The 17,043-nt window shown below is 38.2% G+C and overlaps 1 protein-coding gene across 1 annotated transcript in view; it reads right to left on the bottom strand.

Annotated features, from left to right (window-relative positions):
* The window catches only part of tmx3b (thioredoxin related transmembrane protein 3b), a 43,779-nt gene that overhangs the window by 6,620 nt on the left and 20,116 nt on the right, over positions 1 to 17,043 (bottom strand). The window contains exons 11-15 of the mRNA XM_014008368.1: positions 12,370 to 12,427; positions 12,106 to 12,159; positions 8,837 to 8,893; positions 4,053 to 4,182; positions 2,174 to 2,242 (exon numbers count right to left, since the gene is read on the bottom strand). Of these exons, the coding sequence (XP_013863822.1) occupies positions 2,174 to 2,242; positions 4,053 to 4,182; positions 8,837 to 8,893; positions 12,106 to 12,159; positions 12,370 to 12,427 (368 nt within the window). The remainder of the gene's footprint in view (positions 1 to 2,173; positions 2,243 to 4,052; positions 4,183 to 8,836; positions 8,894 to 12,105; positions 12,160 to 12,369; positions 12,428 to 17,043) is intronic.

The following is a 17,043-nucleotide window of genomic DNA, read 5'->3' as shown; positions in this document are numbered from 1 at the left end:
GGGAGGAAATCAGACAGTTCAGAGTTTTCCTCATGAGTTGTTGGGACAGCTACAGGTTTTTTGGGGTGTTGGTACGTTTAAGTTTCCTGTTATTTTTGGGAGCTACAGGTAAAGTCTTGACGAGTTTGTCGCGGGTCTGGGGGAGTTTCAGCCCCCATCCCTTCTCCTCCTCTCTCTCTGTGTGTCTCCCTGCAGCAAATTTCAGGCTCTGCAATTGCTCCGACACTGCAGCAGCCGCGTTCTGCTTTGAAACGTTTCTTTAGTTTGTTATTGCTATGAGCTCTCACGCTAACGCAAGAGTTGACTCCTCCCGACACTAAGAAAACAGAAGGGGAGGAGTCAGCTGAGCCCCTGTGTAGCAGAGCACAGAGAGGGAGAGAGAGGAAGTAAACCAACAAGCAGGAAAATGAAACTTATCGTCCTCATTTTTTTTTACCAACCTCAAAATAACTTATCGTGCAATTAATTKATTTATTGACTATCGCGACAGGCCTAGGGTTAGCTACGCTCGGAGCTGGCTATGACTCATTTGGACCTAATGCTGTTGCTTCCTCGTGATTCTGTCAGAGACGCATTAAAATAAGTACTTTGAGGACAACATAATAACACCTGTTAACTGTTTTTTTCATCCAATCATCTAATTGTAAGCTAATTTAGTCAACATGATTCTAATTTAGAAAAATTTCAGTGGGTTTAGTTTCATTCCTTTTAAAACAGTAATTTAAGCCAAATAATTTTTTCGCTTTGTGCAACTGCCATTAAGAGTCATACATTAAAAGTTGTACATTATTTACAAAGTGCTTGGTATTTTTCTTTTCCCACTGAAATTTGTAAAGTCTACCAAGTCATTTCAGTAAATAAACCCTAATTTTCTAAAACCCTTCTCACTTCTACTTTCATATATTTGTACTCTAAAGTCTGTCTTTTTTTCCCAAGCATTTTTCACATTATTATTTATGGAAGTTGAATTGAATTATGCTCCCTCCTCACAAACTAAAATGTCTTCCAGAGATAAATTTATTCTAAGCTTGGAGCATGCCAAACAAATGTGATGCAAATTCCAAGAGGTTTCTAAACTAGCTGATTTAATTTACCCATGTTGTGTTTTATCACAACAGTTGATATTATAATGGCACTACACACCAATATTGATATCCAATACACTTTTTTCATTAAGGTTTCATAGCCTCAACATTTACTTTTTAATTCAGTATTAAGTTTGAACCACTGGTAAATTTATGCACCAAGTGAAAAGTATTACAACACAGTTGTGTTTTTACATTCCTATCACACCCTTGCTAAAATAAACACTAGTTCTCCCGAAAGAACCAGCTACTTGGAGCAGAAGTGAGAGGAGGACCAAGTTCAGCTCCCTGACCCTTTCCTGTCACACTGGTCCATCTCCCCCTGCTCAGCAGCTTGTTTCCTTCTGTCCATGCTGTGTTTACTGTCTGCACTGCATACTCTCTGCTGTACACCCACACTTGTCTTTTAAATACTGTTTTTTAAAGAAATAAAATAAGTGTTCAGAATTTGATTAGTCCACAAAACCTATAGGGTGCAAAATTAACCCTTCTTACACAAACACAGTCATGTTTTTATTATAAAAATTGTTCCTAAATATCTCCATCTCCATCTTCTGCTGCTTATCCATAGTCCAGTTGCAGATGTAACAAGTCCAGGAGGGAAAACCAGACATCCCTCCCCAAAGAGACACTTTCCAGCTCGTCCTGGGGGACCCCGGGGCATTCCCAGGCAAGAGAGGATACATAATCTCTCCAACGAGTCCTGGGTGTTCCTGGGGGCTTCCTACCAGTGGGATGTACCTGAAACACCTCTAAACAGAGCCGTCTAGGACGCATCCTAATTAGATGAACCACCTCAATTGACTCCTTTCGATGCGGAGGAGCAGCGGCTCTACTCCAAGCTCCCGCCTGATGACGGATCTCCTCACACTAAGGCTGAGCCCAGCCACCTTATGAAGGAAGCTCATTTAGGGCGAAAATGTTCCTAAATGTGTTCAATTGAATTATAATCCCATGTGTTGTAATATAGAGGTCAAAACACTGGATTTAGCTTTGGTATAAAAAGCTTTTTGAAACTGCCCTGTGTTTAAGAACTACAGAATTCTTCAACTGTCCGCATGTTGGAAACTGAATAGAGATGAACTTACCATAATGGTGGACCTGGCATCAAAGACCACACGTTTTATCCTCTGAATGAAGCCATCACCTCCATATGCCTGCAAGACACGGTTCAGTGAAGTGATTATTAGATTAACATAATTTTAAGATCTGGTAAGATTTTTTTTCCAATGCCTTGATATGTAAAACTGAAGTTGAACAAGTTTGAACTTACTTAAAAAATACATTATCATTTTTATTCAATTCCAAATTTGTCTTCATTGCTTATAAATAATAATTCTGTATGCCGTTTATGACATTTACATGAGAACTTAATTTAAACAATAAAAAAGTTAAAAAAAACATCTTAATTTAAAGTTTTACACTGAAAAAAATTAACCAGCTAAAAATTTGTTTAAAAATACTAGATTATAGTCTGAATCTTCTCAAATTAGGTGAAAGATCTGTCAGTGAAGTAAAACAAGCTCACGTGATAAGACTTTTTCAAATAAGGAAAAATTTCCAGGCTAAGAAAAATAATCTAACACATTCTGCCCCCTGACTGTGTATCAGTCTTAAAACAAGATCTAAAATCATTTTTGGCTTCATATAAGATTGAACGACTTGGTTAGATGGACGCTTTTGCAGTGTATGCATCAAGTCCATCTACCCATTAGATCCTAAATACCCTAATATCCTTCTCTGCATAAAATGATATAATAGGAGAAACTCAAATATGGGTGTTATCCAGCAGCTCAGCTCCACATGAGCTCATTAGTTAGCTTAAAGCACCTGGGCAGCAAATAAGTGATCAGTCCTGATGCTAATTCATCAGGATGTCCAGGTAATTAGCTCTGTGAACAAGCTGAAGGTGGGCAGGAGACAATCCCTGTGGAAGCAGCTGTTGCACACCAATCTTAGCCTGCGTGAGGCCAGTGCAAATAAAAAAAAGTTTGTTTTATTACACCCATTTTTATAGCATGTTGGATTTCTTTTTTGCTTTGCTGAAAATGGGGAAACAATAGAAGACCATTAAAGCTGGACTATGTGTCACAATAGCAGGGTGTAAGTATATACTTAAAAGAAAAAAGTCTGCATCTAAAAACAAAATACACTTCGAGCCACAGACTTCCAAATCTGCCCTTACACGAAGCAAAACTCACCATCTGTATTCCACTCTTCACAACGTATGAGTTTTATTTGAAAAGTGGCAAAAAAAATACTTATTTTTTCCATTCACAGGGAAARAAAATATGCTCTCCGCATTCTACAAGAACATCCTTGAAATCCACAGTGAATACTGTAACATACTTTCCAACCACCATTATTCTGAGTTCTACATGAAACATGAACCAGCCCATTACCATCATGACGTAAAAAGGCTAAATTGTCCAGGCTTTATGCAGAAACTGTACAGCAGAAACTTGGAGGTTTCTGCTACTGTTTATTTGGTGGGAGTTGGTTTGTTTTACTAAGTAAAAAATAACTCAGAATGTTCTCGGAAACAGAAAAATGAGGACCTCTGACTGCCTGACTTATGGTGTCATACATCTGGTGAGTTCAGTGCAGAGCAGGAAAAACAGATTTCTTTTCCCATGTTTGTGCACATGCTACAACACGGAGCCATGTAGTAATCTCAGTGTTTGATTTAAAAGAGAATTCTTGTAGATAATCTGTCCAAATAAAACAGAAAAACATAATATAAACACGTAAAAGGAGATTGCAAAAATCATTCTTTTGGTGTGAATATTTTTTCAGGAGGGCTTTACAATGCAAGACAGCACGCCTGATTAATGAAGAGTACTTGTGTGATTACAATGGTACAACACGAGGGGAAGGAGGGGGCAAATGAGCCATTCTGAGCTGAATGCGTAAACAGAAAGCAGGAATGGGAGACTAGGAAGGCGGAGAGGAGTGGAGGATTCTGACCTGTGCAGAACCGTTCAAAACACTGTTGATGAATTGAACCAGCTGCTCCATGGTCTCAATCGGCTCACTGGGCAGGAAGTACTGCTCGTTGGATGTGTTGAGGATGATTACGGAGGGCACGGCCACCTCGCTGAGGAAAAAAAATCAGCTTTTAATCTTCTTAACCTTAGTTCCATGGGGTGCTATTATCAAAGTGAATCATTAGATGGAAGCAATTTGCAACACACAATGCAAGACAGGAGAAAAAGAATAGATGAGATAAACAAAGCTTTTTGCACAACTTTTAATTAAATGAAGAGTTCTTTCTGCCAGTGAGAAAGCAGCACAGACTGGCTTTTCTGGGAGTGGCATTACTTCTAAAAGGACAATTTAAAGAAAGGTTCTATGGAAAGGTTACGAGCAGTTATCTTAGCTGCTCTTGCACTTTAGATTACAAAAACATAATTGAGACGCATCTAACGGACTTGTGAAAACTATTTAAAAATCCTGCTGCCTTTAGGTCAGAGGCTTTGTGGGTCATTCTGACACGAGCAGCAGGAGAATTAAGCCCTTTTTCTTACAATTTCTTTGAACATGCTTAAAATCCAGGACACTCCTTTGCATAGGGCGGATTGAACTCTGTCTCGAGTATTTGCCAAGCGAATGGTCTTGTAAACTCTGTAGCACGAGAACGCCACTAAGAGGCATTTAGCTAACGAGGTGTCTTTGGTTTTCTGATGCCTTCTTCCAGCTGGTGATGCCTCAGGACGGCCTCACAGCACTGTGTAAAACCTTGGGTTTGTCTAGATGATTTATTACTTTTTAATACTAAGTAAATTTTGTAAAATTCATAAGCAGCATGTGGCTGACCACAATTATTTTATAAAGCCAGAGGAAGACACATACAGAGTAAATTGTGCCAGCTTAGATAGAAGTGGGTACCAATGTTACAACTGTTTTCTGACTGTAGCTTCACAGAAACACCATAAACTTGCACAGATTTCATAAGCAGCGTGAGGATGACCACAGTTATTTTATGAAGGAGAAGAAGAAGCACAGAAAAATTGCACCAGCTTGGATAGAGAAAGTGGGAAGCAATTTTAGTTTCAGCAACTGTTGTGTGTTTTCCTAAATTCCAGTCTAGTTCAATTTGTAACCTTTTTAAAAGGCGGGCGGGGAGCATTATATTAGTTTAAAATGGTCTTCAAACAATGTTATCATTTATCGCAGTAAYTTTTGAGACAATTTATCATCCAGCAAGGCCACTTAGCAGTATTATTTTTCAATTAAGATCTGGAAACATTCCACAGAACCTCACATCAGAAGATCTGAACTATGAATTTATTATTTAAAAAAAGGGAAACTTGAAATCTAAATTGGTCTGTTCTTCAGTTTTTTTATTCATAAAATATTTTTCTGTTTTACTAAAGGAAAATTGCAGAGTCCAGAGGAAAGTCCCTCTGTAGCCATGCTGAGACACAAACAAGCCCTGCAGTCCACTCATCTTCATTTTAGCAGAGGACTCAAACGGTAACCTTCACTTTACACTCCTGAGCTTGCTAAGCTCCACAAATCGGCAAAGGAATTATAAATCTTAGCAAGATAAGGAATAAGGTCATAAAACAACTAATCCCTCCTCCACACATCTCATGCAACACCAAAGCTTAGCTTAGATAAGGTATCCCGGTGCTTAGATTTATGTGAAAACACACACAAACACACACACACACAGTCCATCACTGCGCTGCCATTTCCCATCCCCACGGTGATACTCAACCTGGCAACAAATTGCACACATGCGCAAACATATCCATCAATGTCCCAATCCTTCACCCAGCTGGGATCAGGAGTGCAAACACACACGCCTGTGTGGTGGAGTCATCAACGCTTCACAACTCTGTCCAGCTGAGATCTGCAATCACGTAAACACATACAACACACGCAAACACACGCACGCACACGTAATGAATGCATATTTTCATCTAACATAAAGGCTACTCCAACAGATGGCACCCATTTAAAGTAAAACTGAATTAGCCTTTATGTCTGTAAGTGGCACTACTGGGGAGGTTGGCACCGTGATGAAGGGACATACTTAATCATTTTATTTCCACTACAGAAAACAAGTRCCATATAAGATTTCATTTAAAAATCATACCATACCAATTATATTTGTTTATTGTCCAAATGAAAGGAATGAGGCTGGCTGGTAATGACGATTTGTCTATTTAAAAGAAAAGAGGGTTTTATTGACTTTCAAAACCTCTCCCTTAAGGGAGGCCCAGGATTAAAATAGCAGTGTCAGCATAATATAACTTTAGGTACACACGAAAAGTTGTTCTAAATACTACATCAGAATAAAGCTGCTCTGGTACAAAAATACTAAACTTGATATTGAAATTTTTTAAAAAATTAGATACAATTTTTGATACGCAAAGGGGGGACAAGAGATAAAAGGAGAAACATTTGAATTGACTTTAAACAACAAATTTGACTATTTTTGTCATCTGGACTCTATTACTGACAATCAAATAATACAATTTAAAAGACAATAAAACAATAAACAAACATGGTTGTCAGGAGGGAAAAACAGGTCCAAATTAATAATTCCCTAAATGTTAACCCATTCATTTAAAATAACATTGATATTTCTGTAAAAAGCCATCTTGAATCAGGTTTATTTCAACACTTAATTAGTTTTAGACGCAAATAAAACAGTTACTGTATGAGAGCTCACTAAAATCTATCCAAGGAATAGTTTGCTAACAAAGCTGACTTCAAAAGTAATGTCAAAGTTGTAAACAAAGTTCTTGCCTAATCTGTTGCTTGGATTAAAAGATAAGGATGACTCTACTATGGCCACACACAAATTTTAGCTCAGCATCTATAAACCAATGAAGTGTTTCCATTTTTGTGTTTGTTGAAGGGGACATATCATGCCATATTCACTGTAAAATACATTTTGTTGTGTATTTGGAGTCTGCAGGAGTGCAGAAAAGTTTAATTTAGTCTCTCCCGGTGCTGTGTAGATATCTTCATATTCTGTTGGAGTCATTTTTCAATCTGTTCAGTTTTCTCTATTCTCTGTTTCGTTTTCTAAACTATTAAGTCACAATTTTTGCGACCTAACTGGCAAATAAGGTCTGGACTTACCAACTACAATTTGATGGTCTTCATTCTCCTCTGGCTCCAACATGTAAAGCTGGATGGACAAGTCTTCTGTTGTTGACATATTTTAATTAATTTGTAAATAAATGTTTCTGCAGCACTATACATTTGTAAACCCCTCTATTAAAGTACAACAGACCAAGACAGCCTCAAAACGAGTTGATCTGAAAAACATCTCAGGTGAAAGAAGGGATTGTGGAGTTACAATAAGGGGAAATTTAGACAAAACCATTGCAGTTCCACTTTATATAGACCCCAACTGAATGATTTAAATGTGAAAAAGAAGAATTTAAAAGTAAGATGTGTCTCCTTTAAGGTTGATTAGCTGTGTTAGCCATCTTGTTTAAAGTTGACTTTAAAAGTTCAACAGTTGCAGATAAACATTTATGATTACTTTCTGWATCTGTTGTTGAAAATTGACATATGATTCATGAAATGTTTTCCTAACACACAAACACAAAGTCTACCATCATGAAAGGGCTCGAGACTTTGAATGTCACTCATTGTTCATGTGTTCTTATGTATATGCACTTCTAATGTTAACATGAGAAGCCTTTAGTTGAACARAGAACTGACAGACCGCTGTCAGTAATCACAGTGATGACAGAAAGAAGGATAAAAAGCCATCAGATTTATTTCTACAGTCCTCCTATGAGAGAGGATTAGCGGACACTGACAGGCCAGGATTTCATCCCTCAAAAGAGGGCAATTAATCCTGCACCACAGCAGCCAAATTCAGCCTCATAAAAACCTAGTGAAGTGCACACAGTATATGCCCATACAAAATTAGAAGTGCTAATCACCTCCTTTATCCTTAAAGTGCCTGCCTAATTTTAACTCMGCGCAAGAACTTTGTTAGCTGAACGTAGTCATATTTCAAATCCAACTTCCACGATCCTCGCTGACACGCTGACTTAATTACATGGGACTTAGGAGACCACGTCTGCTWTAATCTGCCTCTTACAAACAATAACATGCTCAAATTAAAACAACATCCTGCAGCGGACCCATTACGCTCGCAGGCTCTCACACAAAATTAAACAGACGCACGTAATGAGATACTGTAAGACACAAAACAGACAAGTCAACTGCTAGAGCCCCAATGGCCCTTAACACTATAGTGGGGCTTTCTGTCTAATTAAAAGTGTGGCAAGTCAGATGGAGGGTCTCACCAAGCATGACACCCTAACAGACTGGGCACAAAGCTGCTGCAGCAGGGTCTTACTGCATCATTAGTGCTGCTCTGTGGAGAGATATTAAAAACACAGGACCACTACAGATTTAAGCCACACACAGCCTCTTCAGAAGTTCCTGAAATGTCCTTTAAACCAAGCTGACCTTTTCCGTGCAGTTTTGTAGGAGTGTTTGCATTTGGATCTTTGTGTTGTTTTTTTTTTGTCAGATGTCTAAAACGGCTCTCCATAGTCTGAGGGTTAAAAGTTGCAAAAAAGCACTGAAAAAAAATGACAGTCTGTCTGTGTAATTGACTTCTCCACAAGAGAGCATCCTTAATGGCAAAGGCTGGCATTACAAGCCGGTGCAGAGCAGGATAAGTGGCTGACAGAAGGTAACATGAGGCTGAGAAGGAGAAGGATAACAGGAGAGGAGGGGGAGGAGGCTGGATATGAGACACTCACCCCATAATGAGGCTGTTAATGTAGTCGTTCCCATCTATGTGGCCAAACTGGAAGTCCCTGGGGATGAAAGGAAAATCAGTGGCTTGAGAAAATGAAATGTCCAAAAAAAAAAAAAAAAAAACTTTTTCTCCTGGTTCTGTAAACTGTACAGCATTAGCACAAACCAAGGCATTATTTTCTTATGCATAATATCACACAAAGAAACTTTATTGAAGGAAACGCAAAGGTTTTTTTTTTTCCCTTTGTCACTGCAGAAGACGGGGGAAAAAATTATCCTCAAAGCGYCATACTGTGCTGTCTGCTGCATCTATTTTTTCCCCCACCACCACAGAAAAGACTCAGGTTATTTATCTAAATGATAAGGAAGGAAGAGGAATTCAATTTGTATCTCATTGTGCTGCACAAYGTCTGAGCAGAGCGTACTGTGGCTGGACAAGGGAAAGGGGAGCTGCACAAGACCAGGAAAGCAGTGATTTCCATTAAATGACCGATTACGARATATAGATATTATAAATTCTGAATCATAGCTACAACTAGGACATTTGTCCCCTGGGCATTAAATAATACTACATATGCTAATATAAACGATATGATTGTGACAAAACTGAGCAAGATAAAAACTTTGATGGCTGCGATGGGGAAAAAAGTAGTCAAAGATTGAGATAATCCTGCCGACAATAGCAGGTCAGTTTGGGAATAAAGCTTATCTCTAAGCAAGTTTTTTTTTTTTCTAAAAGCTGCGGCACAATGAGATATGAATCAAAAATAAATGGAAAATTATCAACACCTCTAAAACTGACATTACAGTGCACGAGTACATAAAATATGATGTTGAAGCTAAACGATTCTTTTCATACCCCTTTGCTACTCAACAGAAAAATGTTTTTTTTTTTTTTTTTTTTTTTGTGGTCAAGAAAAACCTTTTTTGCACCTTTAGCCATGATAAATCTACTGTAAGTAATTGTAAGATTTTTTTTCTCATCCTTGTATTTAACAAGATACCTGGACCATGAGTATCAGTTGACAGGTGACTGATTGCCAATCCAATTTAAAATGTTTTTCTGACTGGGAGAAATACATTGAGAGGACACAAAAGACTCGACTTTAGTGCTGTTGCACTTACTGAGATGGATGGCAGGGGCATTATTGTTTCACCCAAGTCACAGATCCAAATTGACAAATGTGTGAGAGGCAGCATGGTGGAACATGCCACACTGGAAACTGAGGCTGTCATGTTACACATCATGCTTCTGATTCCACCACACCGGGAAGCTATTTCAAAAGGACACACTCAGATGGAGTTTCGCTGCTTGTATCACATGGCATAAATAGAAAAAGAAAAAAAAAGGGACAGGTTTTGGCAGCACAACACAGGGTAGAGGGGTCTTAAAAGTGTGATATTAGTGTGAATTGTTTTACCTATTTCTTTCCTATTACTTAGAACTAAAATAGCATTTGAGCGCAGGCGATGAGGTGGAAAATTGTGACATTTTGAAGAAAATTCCGGTTAAAGTGTGAACTTCTAATGAAAAAACAAAGATGCTAAGAATTAGAATTTGTCCCTATTTTAAAGTTAAGCAAAAAATACAGTAGACACCATCAGCTTCTTTTCCACTAATACAAAAACTACCAATACATACATGAAAATGAATAATCAGAACCTAAAATCAATTAAATTCCAACATATTACAAATATAAAATCCAGTTTAAGCAGTTTGTATTTGTTTTTGTTTTTTTTTCAAGTAAATGGTAAGACTAATGATTTCGACCACTTGGTTTTTGCTTTGATACTAAGGGGTAACATGTGTTTCCTTTGCTACTTTCTCCTGTTTTTTTATGCTACCAACTGGTCCAGTAGAATACATTAGGGTTAGAAAATGTTTTTGAAAACAAATTGATGATAGCCATCAGWGTGAACTGTAAAGTTATGAAACCTAAAAAACAAAACAATGTACAACAATGTTCCTGAAATACCCCATGTATAAAGCTGGGCGTTTCATATCATAATTAGTCATGCCGTAAAAATGCATTTTGGCACCTGGATTGTGCTGAATTTCTTTGCATTTAAAGAAAAAATCTGAGTTCAAAAGGTTTTTTTGAGCCAGAGTCAAAATTTTCAGACTCAATGACTGTGATAAGGTTTTTTTTTTTTTTAGTTTTACAAGCAGCAACTGGTAGATCAAAGTAAAGACAATAATAAACTGGTGCAGTATTTGAGCACACATGCCGACCAAATGAAAGAAAAAAACATGCCCACAAGTACAATTTGCACAAATACAACCAGGTGCCCCTCATCACCCCCACACACAGACACACACAAATGCCACAAATGGTGGGTGAGCCAAATGCCACAACACTGATTACTACATCAAACAGCATCAGTTCCTTGAAATGTCAGTCATCTCCTGTGATCTCTTCACTCCCTGTACTCCCTCCACCTACCATCGGGGGCGACACTCCAGTCGGGGACTTGTAATTATGAGTACTGCTTAGGTGTGTCAGAACACTGCAGGCAGCTCTGATCTCAGTGGGAACCTTCAAACTTGGATGTCTTCAAAAAGCAGCACAAGGTAACGTGGCGGATAGTGGTGTAATTGATGATAGAGATCTGTGTAATTCAATCAGCCCTAATGGGAATGCCTGGAGAGGCTGAAATCCTTTGATCATGGCACTTTGAGARGCACGTCTTTATTCCAAAGCAGCAGCCACTTCAGCGGAGCACATGCTTGTTTTAACCTGAGTCCTCTAGTTAAAAGGATGACCCACCGCTTGTTCTTACCGAATGAGCGCTTCATTCAACAGTCCTTTGTTAAACACCCGAGTGTGCGCATCATCGTCAACTTCCGACAGCTTTCTTTCCAACCTGCCATGAAATTTATACGCTCTGTATTTTTATTGTTTCTCTTTTGCCTTGTTACAGTTCCTTTCCAGCACAGGAAAAAAGTCAAACAACACAGTGCGTATCATAAACACCTTATTCCAAGTTGTTATTGCACAAGTGGAGCTGGAGAAAAAAAAGAGGAAATTATGCATTAATAAAAGCCGAGTTGGGCTTGTGATTGACAGCTGAAAAGAACACCTACATTTGGAAGCTGACATTTCACATAATTACCTTTCTACTGAACCGCTACAAAAAACAGACGTGCTCTGACAACGGCAAAAAGTTGCTTGTGAATAGACAGCCAGTGCTCCCCCGTGAGTATACCGTCCCAGAATAAATGTATAAATTGGATTTTCATCTCTGACCTCATCGCACATCCGTGCCTCACCTGTTAAAATGTTCTCTGTATTCCTTCGCCACCCTCTGCATCAAGGTCTTTAATCTAAAAGCAAATGAGAAGAGAGTGAAAAACCACATAAGTCACAGTCTATCTTTATTTAGCTGGTGGCAGCAATTTGTGGGGAAGCGCCAAACAATAACGGCAAGTCTTATCTCTTTATTTGAAAGCCACACACCTAAATGCAGCTATCGTGGGGAAGTGTGGGAGCAATTTATAAAGAGCTGTGCTTTTTAATTTCAGCGCTCTTTGTACCTGCTGCTCTGCTCTGTGGGGTCCTTCTCATCGATGATCGCGATCGCCACCAGTTTGCCTGAGGGCGCAGATAAGGGTTACAAATTACGATCGGACGCACAAAAAGATGGCGTGGAGACAAGAGCAGGCCAGTTAGATGCTCTGTGGGAGATGCATCACCTCGCAATGGGTAAAAGAAAGGAAGAGGCTCAGAAGATGATTTATTCATTAATCACTTATAGATTAAAAGGCTCTGCTTGTTTGTGCAGAAAATAAGTCGTCACTTTTTTGGTATGGGAGCTATTTAGATGCAATTCAAAGCRCAAAACCCATGACGTGGCAGATAGGTCTTCCTAAAAATAAAGAATTTTGTGACTAAACTTAAATRGTTTCCTATTCAAACTGGTATGATTCAAGGCTGGGAGCCAACAGACTTTTGGATGAGAGTGCCAGCCTGCCCCCTGCTGCTCAMTGATGCTGAGAGGTTATGTAAAGTGAGTAGACAGCCTGGCATCAGGAGAAGGAAAAATAGCAACCATGGAAGAAATGTGTATATCATATTCACCTCAACATGTACTTAAAATAACTTAACACCACCAAGGTCTGTGACTGTTCAGGAAACACAAAAAAAGCAGAGGGGAAACATTAATTTATGGTGTTTCTGCGTTTCCCCTCCACACTAGGGCATCATGGGAGTTCCACCTGCGGGAATATGCATAATTAACTCTGTTCAGTTTTTGAACGCTTAACAAGGTGCACGAGATCTGCTGTTGTACTAGTAGGGTTTTCTATGGAGCTGGAATAATCTGCATATAAACATCATTCATCTTTGTGCTGTCAGAAGGTGTACAGGGAATTTGCTGCATCACTGTAGAGTTTAAGTCAAGGATAAGCTTTTTTAAAGTTAAAAATGGGGAAAAAAAGCTTTGTAAGAATGATTTTCCTGTTATAAATTATATTATTTCCTTGTGATACAGACACTATTACCATCCGTACAAACAATGCCTGAGTAGCAAATGTGTTTACAATCTTTTTCATGGTTTAACATTCTCCGTGGGGTAAGAGTGATGTTGGAGATGCTCATTAGTCATTAGGCTCATGTGTTCTTTAGAAAATCCAGGTGTGACGTTGTTAAATGAAATGAATTACAGTAACAGTAGAAAATGCAAAAAACACAAAAACCCAGTTTAGAAAAAGTTGCCTCTCAGCAAATAGGTTGCCAGATGGAATCATCGCCGGGGGCCTTTCTGGGTACAGCTTGCATGTTCTCTCCATGCATGCATGGGTTTCCTCCAGGCACTCACTTTTTGTTGCTCTTTAATAGAGATAAAGTTTTAAAAATCAAAACATTTTCTGTGCTTTACAGTATATAGAAAAACAAAACAAAATGAAAATAAAAACTTTTTTTGGAGAGGCTCTAGGTAAAGTAAGTCATTGTTAAATACTGCAATGGAAAATTACATCTTGTACACAGTACACTTGTACAGTTCAGTAAAGACTGGTCTATCCTCTTGTTTTATCTCCACTCAGCTTCTAAAAAAATGCTACAATTTACTGTAAAACAAAAGTAGAAAAGAAAATAATGTTTTTCTATTGCCTGTTTGGAGGGGGTAAGGGGCTTTATAATTGCTAGAGTTCACTTCAGATGTTTTAAAGTTCACTCATCCTAAAGTCTCATTCCAGCAGTTTTTAAAACTATGAAGACTTAACTGTGTTGATCCAAGTCTTGCAAATAATCAAACAATCTCTTAATCTTTAAGCCATAAAAAATCTTATTAGCAGCATGACCCTACTAGCTAAATAAAATGACAGGTAAATATTAGCTTGGCGATTGCCTTCACACACAGTTCCACTCAATTCTAGTTTCCCTTCACTGCTCTGTCTGGGACTTCTCCAGTAGAATTTCTACGGGGCCAATCAGCAAACGGAAGGAGTCGTGAACGACCACGTCGATTTTTGAGTTCAGCAATGTTAGCTGTGGCAGTGAATGAAACCACAATAAGACTTGTTCAGTTTGCTACTTCTCTCCTCTCATTAGAGGATGGTTGTGTACAGCACATGCTATTTCCAGTTAGCTTCTTAGCTAAGCTTCCTTCACGGTCGAGCTGGCGCACTACATGGATCACAGCTGAACGTTAGCAGTTAGGTAAATCAAATCCAATCGCTTTAAACTTCAACAGAGTCTACGCCTCCAGCAAGAAATTGCTTCTCAATAGCCGAGGGTCCAGACCCTCGTACGTAGCAAAGTGTAGAACCAGGGTATGTGTTTATTTTTATTTTTTTACCAGGTTAGGTGAACATTATCTGCACGTTTTTTTTATTTTCTCATTACTACAAACACTTTGTTTAGAGTGTCTGTTTGCTAAACCAGCACAGAATATTCTTTATTTTTTTCTTACAAATCTTATTAGGAGAACGTTATCGTTTTCTTAAGCTGCTGCCCTCTTGCATCAAGCTTTCATGCATGAATTTTTGGGGCCATTTGTGACCAACACAAGACGTAGAATTTGGTATGCTTTTTTGTCTTTGTGTCTATGGTGTATAATGATGTGATTGTGATGCTGTATTTCTGAGTGTTTTATGTGCTGCAGAACAGGAACCTGCTGTAAAACAGCAATTATGCTGAGTCAGGCTTTTTAATAATCTTTTCCTGTTAAATAAATAAATCAAATCAAACTGCAGAAATGTAAGGCTGGTTTACTTTTCAGCAGCCTCATCACTTGATTATACTGTGTCATGATTCTTAATTAAAGCCAATTACATGAAAAGGTTCAGGGACTAAATAGGATCTTGCTTCACATTCTAATGCATCATGAAGCATTTGTGAATCTCTCATTAATGCTCATGTCCTTCAAAGTAAAAAAAGAGTTTCTGATGAAGGCTTAAAGACGTGTTCACTCTTGCGCAGTGATGTAATCTAATTTAATACATCCATCCCAGAACTCACATCATACTTCCTGAAATCTGCCAAAGCAGCGCTCTATCTAATCCACTGGTTTAGGGAGTGTATTGTTTGCCCAGCTGATAATGTTTACAGACTGGTTTGGTGTTTAAATCCAGCATTAATATGCAGTGAGATCCATGGGTCAAACAGAGTGGAAAACAACAAAGAATATGTGTACAAGTACAAACATTTTGTAATGCTAATAAATAYGTTTTTGTGTTATTGTAGTCATTTCTACCCCAAGAAAACAACTTTACAATGTTTCTATCCAGCTCAACAACAAAAAAAGAACTGCATTCTAACATATTCAAACATATTCTAACATATTCTGTATTCAAACAGACTGTGCTTCAGTTTACAGCTGCTTCATCTCTCCGTCTGTGTTTTGGTCCCTTAAATTATGGCACATAAAAAGATCTAATTTACAGTTTCAGGCTCTTCGCTGATTTCCGTCATGCTAGCATTTAGATGTGGGCCCCGAGTTCTGTCTCCTCATGACTTATGAAGTGTGGGATAGGGGATTTTCAAGCATAAAATGTCATCCCACCAGCTCCACTGAGCCCAAGTGCATGAAATTTTATACTCGGTTGAAAAGGTTGAAGACACTTCAGTGACAAGGCGGCTGCCATCCATTTATTTATTTGTTTGTTTCTCCACACATTCACGCCAACTTAAACTGCAAATTTTCAATCAGTCACATTGTTTATCCAATTAACATGATACACAGAGTTTTTATAAGCAGCAACTTTGGCTTGGATCAGCAAGAAAGCATTTCAGCAGCCTGCCGGGCATTAAGTATTAGGAACTTAAATAGCACCTTTTAAAGCTTGTTCGGATTCTACAAAATGCTTTATAATGCGTTTCTTATACACACACATTCATACAGTGCTTTTTATTACACACACTACATATTTTCCCTAGAATCACACACCAATTAGCATATCAGCATGGGGGTTTAGTGTCCTGCCTAAAAACATTTCAGCACCTGAAGGGCTGGGCATCAAACTGCCAACCTTCAAGTTTGCAAATCACTGTTGAGCCACAACTGCCTCAGTGTTCACAGTAAGAAGCTCGTAAAGGAGGGGAAAGCTGTTTCTAATATTAGAAAAGCACAGGTTTTCTGCAAAGAGCATCAATTTACTGCTGTTTGAGAGGCAGTTTGTATTTCCATCTTTTTTACTTAAATTACCTTTTCAAGGAAAACTGTATTTGTGCAAGAATATGGGCTATTTCTGAAGGGCAAGGAGACATTTTTTTAAAGGAAGTCTAAATATTAAAGTAAGGCAGGTATTCCTGCATGGACTCCTGACAATAGCTGCTCTAAAWGTGTGATTTTTTTTAAGCTGCCACATGTTGACTGCATAATTGAGAGTGGGGCTGCTAAACTTAGGGAATTCATTATATTCTAAAATTGTGCTGATGCTTCAAATGATGTGTGCTTGTATTTAATATGCAGTTCAAAAATGCTTACGAGTGACTTTAATTCCCTGGTCGTAAAATGTAAAAAAAAAAAAAAACTAAAGGCACAAAAACAGCAATAAAACACACAGATTATGCACACAATAAAAAGAAAATCTAAATGAGCTCAACAAAAACACTGAGTTGAATTTATGCTGAAAAATCACTTGGGAAGAAAAAGGTGAGATAAAATTACTAAACATGTCCTATACTTCCATTTGACATGTAAGCACTTTGTCTTTGTTATTTATTTTTATTTTTTTAATAAACTAACTATCATGAAGTTTTGAACC

Source organism: Austrofundulus limnaeus, unplaced genomic scaffold (assembly GCF_001266775.1).
Source record: "Austrofundulus limnaeus strain Quisiro unplaced genomic scaffold, Austrofundulus_limnaeus-1.0 Scaffold49, whole genome shotgun sequence".
Taxonomy (NCBI): domain Eukaryota; kingdom Metazoa; phylum Chordata; class Actinopteri; order Cyprinodontiformes; family Rivulidae; genus Austrofundulus; species Austrofundulus limnaeus.
The sequence above is the reverse complement of the archived record's forward strand: the minus strand, read 5'-3'. Positions and strand labels throughout refer to the sequence as shown.